Genomic DNA, 10,577 nt, shown 5'->3' with positions numbered 1-10,577 from the left:
GCTGCCATGTTTCTATCAGACCCAGAAATCCCGCAGAGTGAGCTGGAATTCTCTGTTTCTCTGTTTCCCCTCCATACCCACTGGCTCCTCTCTGCCCACTCCCTCTTGGACTGCATCTCCAGGGTGCCTCACTGTCTGGCCCTAGTGGAATTCAGACAGTGGGGGATGTCATAGGAGGTGGGAGAGAGAGAGGAGAGGTGGTTATTCACTCAGATTCTTCCTTGCTGGTTTGCCAGTGGCCACATCTTTCTAGTGATGGCTGCAGCTCCTAATGATCCTCCTCTGCAGCCACAGCTCTCTTTGGGATCTGTGGACACCTTTCCTGTCCCTCTAGACCCAGGGAGATAACAGCTCCCACTCTTGCTGGTCCAGGGCATTCCTCATCTCTCATTGGTTCCCTTAACTCTGTCCACACTTCTGTGAACAGCCCCTTTTCCTCAAGTACTCATTCTAATATGTCCTCTGGCTTCCACCAGGAGCCTGACTGATGCCCACAGGTGGGTGAATGCTGGCGTGCTTCTGGGCCGAAGCATGTTTTGTATGCAGAGGTCAGCAGCTGTGCGTGGGGAGGCCCAGCCAGGCCCCACTCGTGGGTCACCATGTGAAAAACAGCCTTGCCTCAGTTTATGTCCTCTTTCTAAATGGCAGCAGACATGTATTTTGTTTTTGACTCTGCAGCTGGTGATAACCACCTGCTTTAAACTTTCACTAGCCTCTGAGTTTTCTATGATTCCTGTTGGGAAAAAAGCTGAGTGTTGGGAGAGAAGCTGAGGCAGGGCTTGCATGTCTGCTAGACTTGCTGGCTCCTTGATTCCAGCATTCCCATTATCTCAAGTAGCCATATGTTTCTCATTCACTTGCTACACTGTTTCCTTTCAACCTCCACATCCTCACCACCTGTTTCTTTGTTAGATCACCAATAAATAGCATGGGCTCCCAGAGCTTGGGGCCTTTGCAGCCTCCACACTGGCAATGGCCCCCTGGTCCCTCTTTCTCTCTTAAACTTTTTCTCATTCCTTTGTCTCCGCGGGACTTTGTTGCCCCCACGACCTGGTGTTAGGTCTGATCACCCCAACAGATGCCCATTCTAAAGATGAGGGAACCAAGAGGTAGAAGGTAGAGTTAGAGTAAGAACCATTTCTTCTGACTCCGAAATCTTTCAGTTCTAGCACACTACCACCCACACTTTAAAAAAACTCTGAAGTAGGCAGAGAATTCCCTCTTGTTGGAGGAATTGCTTTGAGAGATATGGTTTTAACTGGATGAGGCTTTGGAAATTGACCTGAGGCAGGCGCCAGCACATCCTGAGAGGGGTGTGATCTGGCACAGAGGCCTAGCCTGGTCTCCAGGTCTCAGCTGGCAAGACAGCCTGATCGTTGACATTCCAGGCCGGGCAGGGCCAAGGGGCTTCAGGTACCCATGCCCTCATGGGGCTCACTGAGCTCGTCTCCCGGCAGCCAGGGCCCCAGCACCTCTGAATGAAGCCAGCTGCGGGGGGAGGTCCTTCTAATGAGCCAATCTGTCTTGGCTGGGGGTGGCATCCCAGAGCCCCACCTTGGATGTCCAGGGATGTATAGGTCCATTGTGAGGATAAGTGGGTCAGCACTGAGCCCTCACCCTGGACTCGGGGGGCATGGGCCTGCTGTGAGCCCTCTCCCTGGACTGGGAGGGCAGCGGGCTTGCTCTGAGCCTTCACCCTGGACTCAGGAGGGCAGTAGGCCTGCTCTGAGCCCTCACCCTGGGCTGTGGGGGCAGTGGGCCTGCTATGAGCCCTCATCCTGGACTCAGGGGCAGCGGGCCTGCTCTGAGCCCTCACCCTGGACTTGTCTCCTCTGTTCAGTTCATGCCGTGGAGGAAGTGGTGAAGGAGGTGGTGGGACATGCCAAGGAGACTGGAGAGAAAGGTACAGCTGGCTGAGGTCAGGCAGGGAAGGAGGGAGGGAGGAAGGGAAGCTCAGTGCTGGGCCAGCCTGTTCTTTGACTAACCAGGTCAAACTCTGCCCCTAATGTTGCAGCCTTTCAGAGCCTCTCGGCTGGGGCAGTTATCTATGCTTATCGGAGGCCACAGACTGTACTGCGTTAGGGCACTGTCTAGATGGTTCTCTCCATGGAATGATAAGAAGACAAAGTCACAAAAGACTATGTGACAGCACACTGGGACAAAACATTTAACATGTAAAATTCTATGTCAAATCTCAAATTGATGTGTGTGAGCTATGAGTAGAACTATGTACAAAGCATGTGTATATCTCATTCCTTTTCAACAAAATAGATTCTGGGTAGATGAAGGACTTAAATTTACATACCTGAATTTATTAACTTACTAGGAGATAACTATCTTAGCTCAGGCTGCTATTATAAAATACTGTAGGCCAGGCACAGCGGCTCACGCCTGTAATCCCAGCCCTTTGGGAGGCTGAGGCAGGTGGGCCAACTGAGGTCAGGAGTTCGAGACCAGCCTGACCAATATGGTGAAACCCTGTCTCTACCAAAAATACAAAAATCAGCTGGGCATGGTGGCATATGCCTGTAATCCCAGCTACTCAGGAGTCTGAGGCAGGAGCATCCCTTGAACCTGGGAGGCGGAGGTTGCAGCGAGCTGAGATTGTGCCACTGCACTCCAGCCTGGGTGACAGAGCGAGACTGTGTCTCAAAAACAAAAACAAACCATAAACTGGGTGACTTAGAAACAACAGAAATTTATTTCTCATACTCCTGGAGGATGGGAAGTCCAAGATCAAGGCTCCAGCAGATTTGGCATCTGGTGAGGGTGTTTTCCTGGTTCGTGGATGGGCCTAGCTGTGTCTTCACATTGTGGAAGGAGCTAGCTCTCTGTGGCCTCTTTTATGTGGGTGCTAATTTCAACCTCCCAAAGGCCCCATCTCTGAATACCATCACATTAGGGCTGAGGATTTCAACGTATGAGTATTGAGGGGGAAGACATCATAAACATTTAGACATAGTAATAACATAAGAGACTTTGGCCTAATCTTGGAGAGGGGAGAATCTTTAGAACTATGACCAAAAAACCCAGCAACCATAAAGGAAATATTAAATAAATTTGACAATCCAAAACTTCAAAATTTTCTATAGCCAAAAAAAAATATAAACCAAGCCAAAAGAAAAATCACAAACTATGAAAAATATTTGTAATAGAAATGATAATCCAATATAACAACCCAATATAAAAATGGCCAAAAGACATAAACAGGCATTTTCCAGAAAAAAGGATAAGCAGGCAATGTACCCATGAGTAGATGCTCAGTCTCAGAGTTGAAGAAATACAAGTTGTTGGGGAAAGTAAAACCAAATTCAAATTCATTCTGCCAGGAGTCCTGCTGCCCTTGGTCCCATCGGGCCACTCCATGGACTAATCCATTAAGATGGCCACATCCCACAGGCCACTCAAGGGGATACAAGTTCACTGGGTGGATCACTAGGACATTCTTCCTCTTTCTTTCCAACAGCCATTGCCAAAGCCATAAAGAAAGCCCAAGAGTCAGGGGACAAAAAGATGAAGGAAGTCACTGAGACAGTGACCAACACAGTCACAAATGCCATCACCCATGCAGCAGAGAGTCTGGGTAAACTTGGACAGTGAGTGCACCTGCTACCATGGCCCACCCTTCCCGAGTCTCAATAAAAAGCCGTGAAATGTGTATGTAGAGCCCTGGATTTATTCCCATTTGGATAGAAACACTAGGCAAACTATTTTCTTGTTGATACAAAATATTTAAATATTTATGGAGTACATTTGAGTATTTATTACATGCACAGAATGTGTGGTGATCAATCAGGGTGTTTAGGGTGCCCATCACCTTGAATATTTGATATTAGTATGTGTTGGATGCATTTGAAGTCACCTCTCCTGGCTACTTTGTTTTTTTGTTTTTGTTTTTGTTTTGAGACAGAGTCTTGCTCTGTCGCCCAGGCTGGAGGGCAGTGGCGTGATCTCGGCTCACTGCAACCTCTGCCTCCCAGGTTCAAGCAATTCTCCTACCTCAGCCTCCTGAGTAGCTTGGACTACAAGCGCAGGCCACCATGCCCAGCTAATTTTTTTATTTTTTATTTTTTGTATTTTTAGTAGAGATGGGATTTCACCATGTTAGCCAGGCTGGTCTCCAACTCCTGACCTCAAGTGTTCTGCCTGCCTGGGCCTCCCAAAATGCTGGGATTATAGGCGTGGGATACTACGCCTAGCCTTCTAGCTACTTTGAAATATACAATACATTCCTGCTAACTATAGTCACCCTAGGTGAAGTATTTTTCAACAGAAACACTTTGCATGTCCCCTGTATCTCCTCTGCTGAGGTGGACACTGGCACTGGGGCCCCTGCTGCTGGTTGGATAGGTCCCCATGATGAATCAGATGTTTCTCTCTCACGCTAAGATCTTTCATGTCAGGAAGGGGCTCTTCTGGAAGAATAGTTAGTGTCTGTGCTTCATTTCCTAAAAAATGGTTTCCCCAGAAACTATGTGTAGCTTTCAGGCACCTCAGTGCTTCAAGAACACGCTAAGGGAGGACCTTCATTTGTCTTGCATGTTTTTGGGATTTTTCTTGAGATGTTCTTGCAGGACTCAGGGCAGATAACAGACCAGCTTGATGAAGAATTTAGCAAGGAAGGCCCCCACTGAGCTGCTTCCTGTTCTCCCAGAGATCAGATAAGCATTTCTGCTGGACAGTTACAGAATCTGGTCAAGGAGAGACTGAGTCACTGCTCAGTCATCCTAGAAGCCACTGTTGATTTTTTTTCTTTTTCTTTCTTCTTCTTTTTTTTTTTTTTTAAGATGGAGTCTTGCTCTGTTGCCCAGGCAGGAGTGCAGTGGCATGGTCTCGGCTCACTGCAACCTCCACCTCCTGGGTCAAACAATTATCCCGCCTCAGCCTCCTGAGTAGCTGGAACTACAGGCGCCCGCCACCACACCTGGCTAATTTTTTTTATTTTTAGTAGAGACGGAGTTTCACCATGTTAGCTAGAATGGTCTTGATCTCCTGACCTCATGATCCGCCTGCCTTGGCCTCCCAAAGTGCTGGGATTACAGACGTGAGCCACCGCACCTGGCCCAGAATATTTATTTAGAGACTGATGTCAGGCCTAAGTGTTAATAGTGGGTAGTAGTGGGCAAGAATGCCTGGCCCTCTCTTTTTCTTCTCGTAAGCAAGTCAGTATCACAGAGGTTAAGCATACCTTAAGTAGCATTTAACCTAAAAATTTTTTTAATAAAAAAAGAGAAATAATTTGTAAAAATATTGCATGCCCTATTTATCTTGCTGGAAGCTATTTGTTCTTAGCAGAAATGAGAAGAAAAGGTGTTTTGCTTAAAAAATACGTGAGTTGCTCACCCTTTTTCTGGATCTCATCTAGAATTGGCCTCACAGTTTGTGAATAGCCCAGGAATAGCCAATGTCTTAGCTTTGGAACGTTTGCCACTTTCCAGCTACAGCTGAACCTTATATCCTGATTTGGTTCCTGATGACTTTCAAATTCTGATCCAAACGCAAGCTCAGAAATACGAGCACATTGTTGGTGGCAGTACAGACTGAAACGCCCTCTTTGGATGGCAGTTCCCCTCACAGGACTTTATTCTCCAGGTATGCACAGGCACACACAGGTGCCCAAAGGATAAACACACACATCTATCGTAGCATATTTGTATTACTGAGAGATTAGAAACATCCTAAAATGTTAACCAAATCACTTGGATGAAAAGTTTTGCTTTGCTTATTAGGTTTGGCATACAATATGGAGCTGACATCTATTACTTCCAGTGTATTATAGGTACTTTAGCTCGAAAAATGAGCCCTGTACCTAGATGGGCACCAAAAGGGACTGGTTAACAAATATTGCATATACAGGGGTATGGGGCGGCTCCGGGGCCAGGGATGGTGGTGGCCAGGGTTGTGGCGGCTCCAGGACGAGCGGGTGGATCCCGAGAAGCGCTGTGAAATGGACTGGCTCCCGAGCCAGCCGGGAGGACGCTTACTACAGCTGCTCAGAAGCACCACTGGAAGCTCAGATGTGGGCACCCCAGCCAGAAGCAGTGAGGGGTACAGGGAAGCTACCGAGAAGCCCCGCCTGATGCCCCAGGGAGCAAGCCGACTCCTTCCAGGCTCCAGGAACACCACAAAGCAATATGAAACCTGTTGATGAGAGGAGTCAGGAATGCCTTCCACCAAAGAAACGAGACCTCCCCACGACCAGCTGCTCCACTAACCACACACCCTCCAGTGATGCCTCTGAATGGTCCCGAGGGGTTGTGGTGGCCGGGCAGAGCCAGGCAGGAGCCAGAGTCAGCCTGGGGGGTGATGGAGCTGTGGCCATCACCGGTCTGACAGTGGACCAGTATGGCATGCTGTATAAGGTGGCTATGCCGCCTGCCACCTTCTCACCAACTGGCCTCCCATCTGTGTGAATATGAGCCCCTTGCCCCTGGAAAACAAATGCATGTACAGTTGATTAAATGGAATGCTCCATGGCTATTAGGAATGATGAAAATGGGCCGGGCGCAGTGGCTCATGCCTGTAATCCCAGCACTTTGTTAGGCCGAGATGGGCAGATCAGCTGAGGTTGGGAGTGTGAGACCAGCCTGACCAACATGGAGAAACCCCGTGTCCTCTAAAAATACAAAACTAGCTGGGTGTGGTGGCTCATGCCTGTAAACCCAGCTACTCAGGAGGCTGAGGCAGGAGAGTCACTTGAACCTGGGAGGTGGATATTGCAGTGAGCCGGGATCATGACATTGCACTTCAGCCTCAGCAACAAGAGCAAAACTCCATCTCAAAAAAAAAAAAGAATGATGAAAATGTCTGGGCATGGTGGCTCACACCTGTAATCCCAGCACTTTGAGAACCGAGATGGGAGGATTGCTTGAGTCCAGGAGTTCAAAACCAGCCTGGGCAACATAGTGAGACCTGTCTCTCCAAAAAAAATGAAAGAAAAAAATTATTTATTTATTTATTTATTTTTGAGACAGGGTCTTGCTCTGTCACCCAGGCTGGAGTGCAGTGGTGTGATCTTGACTCAATGCACCCTCCACCTCCTGGGCTCAAGCGATTCTCCTGCCTCAGCCTCTCAAGTAACTGGGATTACAGGCACCTGCCACCACACCTAGCTAATTTTTGGATTTTTAGTAGAGACGGGGTTTCACCATGTTGGCCAGGGTGGTCTCGAACTCCTGACCCCAAGTGATCTGCCCGCCTCGGCCTTCCAAAGTGCTGAGATTACAGGCGTGAGCCGCCGCACCTGGCCTGGTAACACATTTTTCTTTATGGCTGCTGCCTGCCTTTTTCCTGGCTCACTTCTTCATGCCCCACCCAGTGTTCCCTGTGCCTCCAAATAAAGGAACTGTCGCCAAATCCTTGTCTCAGGGCAACTCCTAGGGGAACCCAAACTAGGACATTTTATGCCATTTTTATAAAGCACAAAAATAGGTGAAATTATTCTATGCTATTAGAAGTCTGGGTGATGATTGTCCTCGGGTGAGAGGAAGGTAGAGACTGGATGGGGACAGATGGGGGTTTCAGGCGTGCTGGTAATGTTCTTGTTCCTGATCTCAGTACTGGTTAAAGGACTGTGTTTTTTATTTGTGAAAATTCAGTGAGACATACAGTTATAATAGGTACAATTTTTGGTTGGATTATTATAACTCAATAAAATACTTTTAAAATTATTCAGTTAGTTTTGGCAGAATGCAGGAATTTTTTGTTTGGTGTTTTGTTGTTTGTTTTTCGAGTAAGGATCTTGCTCTGTCACCCAGGCTGGAGTGCAGTGGTGCAATCATAGCTCACTGCAACCTCAACCCCTCCTGGGCTTAAGCAATCCTCCCGCTTTGGCTTCCGAAATAGCTGGGATTGCAGGCAGCAGCTATCACACCTGGCCTCAGTTTTATTTATTTATTATTTTTATTTTATTTTTTATTTTTGAGACAGAGTCTCACTCTGTCACCCAGGCTGGAGTGCAGTGGCACAATCTCTGCTTACTGCAAGCTCCGCCTCCTAGGTTCACGCCGTTCTCCTGCCTCAGCCTCTTGAGTAGCTGGGACTACAGGCACCCGCCACCATGCCCTGCTAATTTTTTTTTTTTTTTTTTTGTATTTTTAGTAGAGACAGGGCTTCACTGTGTTAGCCAGGATGGTCTCAATCTCCTGAACTCATGATCCGCCCACCTCGGCCACCCGAAGTGCTGGGATTACAGGCATAAGCCACCGCGTCCAGCCCTCAGTTTTATTTTTTACAGTGAAGGAATGGTAAAAATTCTTACCCATTGGCTTTTGCAATGAAAACAGAAATCATTCATTTGTAATAAGTAAAACAACAAATCATTTTTATAATTATTTTTCTGATCCACATATGGCCAGAAAATAGGAAGAGACAAAGGCCAGAGGGATGAAAAGTTGGTTCCAGGTAACAAAGGAGAGGACAAAAAAGAGAAGAGATAGGCCGGGTGCGGTGGCTCACGTCTGTAATCCCAGCACTTTGGGAGGCTGAGGCAGGCCGATCACGAGGTCAAGAGATCAAGACCATCCTGGCCAACCTGGCGAAACCCTGTCTTTACTAAAAATACAGAAATTAGCCAGGTGTAGTGGTGCATGCCTGTAGTCCCAGCTACTTCGGAGGCTGAGGCAGGAGAATTGCTTGAACCCGGGAGGCGGAGGTTGCAGTGAGCCGAGACCATGTCATAGCACTCCAGCTTGGTGACAGAGTGAGACTCCGTCTCAAAAAAAAAGAAAGAGAAGACATAGAGAGGATATGGTACACACAGACCAAGAAGGGAGAAAAGAAAGCAAGTGACAACAAAACATGAATATAGAAAGACAGGCTTTTTTTTTTTATATATATTCTTAAATATGGTTTAATACTCTTCTCCATTTCTGTACATAACAACACCAAGATTTTGCTGCTTAGGATCTCTCTGCAGAGGCTATAGAGACTTTTTATCTCCATGCTGTCAGAATGGATGTAAGGATTCCTCTCCAAAGCTGAAATGCATAGGCATTCATATAATGCCCTCTTTATTCTACATTAACAAAGAAAAATTTCTAAAACCTTGTTTTACATTGAATAGACAATTTCTTTTGAGAGAGCAGCAGGGTCAATCCCCGTTTACAAAGGGTAGTGCATCTCTTTTCACGGCATCACGTTTCCATCTGGTGGCCTTTTAGGATATCATGGACAAGGACTCAAGATTTACAGCTAAGGCAGGGCGGATATTTCCTGCAGCATATGTCTTGTTTGAGCATTAAATCCAGGCCTCAGATTTGGGGGGGGGGGTCTGCACTCCTATGGCAGATTGTAAAGAGAGGCGTGGAAGAAGACATCGAAACCAACCCTGTGAATTTCATTTTAGGGTGGACTGAGGAACAACATTCACGTCAAAAACAAGCATATTATCATGAGATTTATTAACCTTTGTCAGCCACTCCTACTAGGTCTTCCTATAGATATTAATGATTAAAAAAAAAAAAAAACACTAACACCCAAAGTAAATTTTTCTGGGAGATTCCAGATTGGCCTATTATGAAGTTGAATTGTTCACTGCACCGACACTGAAACATTTATTGCAATACATTACAGAACAGGTTTAAACTGCATAGGCTCACATACACACATACACCTGCCTACTCCAAACTCATGTCTGAGTACTCTATTCTTCCTAAATAAAAAACAAAAGCTTTGGTGGTATTTTTTTAAGTGTAATTTAGGGATTTAAGATGGGGCAAGAAAAATAACTGAAAAGCCCTCCCCTCCATGCTGTGTCCTTATAAACGGTAGAACAGATAGAGAAATTAAATTACTGGCTATACAATTGGGCTTGAAGTCATAAAGGGGAGTGCTTGGGATCACAGAAAGAAACAAGGAAGTTCTTAAGAAGCCATGGGAGAAGCCAAGGCCCAGGTAACCTGAGTCTGCACCCACCTGGGAATGCTGCAGAATCCTGAGACTCAGGTGAAGAATTGGAAACCAGAAAACTAGTGTGCATTGAAGAAGTGCCAGATGTCTGAGGAAGTGCACTGCTATGAAAGAGAAATAACAAATAGAGCAAATGAAAAATCTTCTCTACAACCAAAGGTCAATTAAAGCAAGTACATTTAATACCTTCAGCAAAACAGGGGAAAATAAAACCAAGCAATTATGAAAAAGAACCAATTAGAGATCTCAAAAATTAAAGCCCAAGTTATTGAAAGAAAAATCTCAAAAGATAGGCTGAGTAACAGCAGAGACACACTGAAGTGTCCATTAGCAAGATGGAGCAGTCAGTTGAGGGAGTCTTGCAGGTTAAAGCACAAAGAAAAAATGGTGAAAAGGTTAAGGGCCAGAAAGTCTGGGTGACCGCATTCAAGCTTTCGTCTAGTAGGAATTCCAAAGGCAGAGAGAGAATGGGAGAAAGTAGTATTTAATTAATAGCTAAAAATTCCCCAGAAGTGAAGAAAGCTATGAAAATAGAGAAAAGAATGTTAAAAGCTACCAAAGCAAAAAAAAAAAAAAAAAAAAAAAAAAAAAAAAAAAAAAAAAGTTTAAATTCAAAGAAATAAGGATCAGATTTTCCTCATTAATTTCATTAGCAACACTGGATACTG

General features: G+C 45.9%; 1 protein-coding gene across 1 annotated transcript; it reads left to right on the top strand.

Annotated features, from left to right (window-relative positions):
• Positions 1 to 1,569: 1,569 nt before the first annotated feature.
• LOC129045020 (protein FAM25E) lies at positions 1,570 to 3,658 on the top strand. The gene is made up of 2 exons (XM_054503315.1): positions 1,570 to 1,903; positions 3,467 to 3,658. Exons 1-2 carry the CDS (start codon positions 1,570 to 1,572, stop codon positions 3,598 to 3,600), a joined length of 468 nt encoding a protein of 155 aa, XP_054359290.1. The 3' UTR covers positions 3,601 to 3,658.
• The last annotated feature ends 6,919 nt before the right edge of the window (positions 3,659 to 10,577 follow it).

Source organism: Pongo pygmaeus, chromosome 8 (assembly GCF_028885625.2).
Source record: "Pongo pygmaeus isolate AG05252 chromosome 8, NHGRI_mPonPyg2-v2.0_pri, whole genome shotgun sequence".
Taxonomy (NCBI): Eukaryota; Metazoa; Chordata; class Mammalia; order Primates; family Hominidae; genus Pongo; species Pongo pygmaeus.
This window is presented reverse-complemented; position numbering and strand designations above follow the sequence as displayed.

Bases quoted from the DNA above. Each gene is read 5' to 3' on its own strand.
- LOC129045020 (XM_054503315.1), top strand. From the start codon at position 1,570: ATGTATAGGTCCATTGTGAGGATAAGTGGGTCAGCACTGAGCCCTCAC. The intron at 1,904-3,466 runs GTACAGCTGGCT...TCTTTCCAACAG, and splicing joins CAAGGAGACTGGAGAGAAAG to CCATTGCCAAAGCCATAAAG.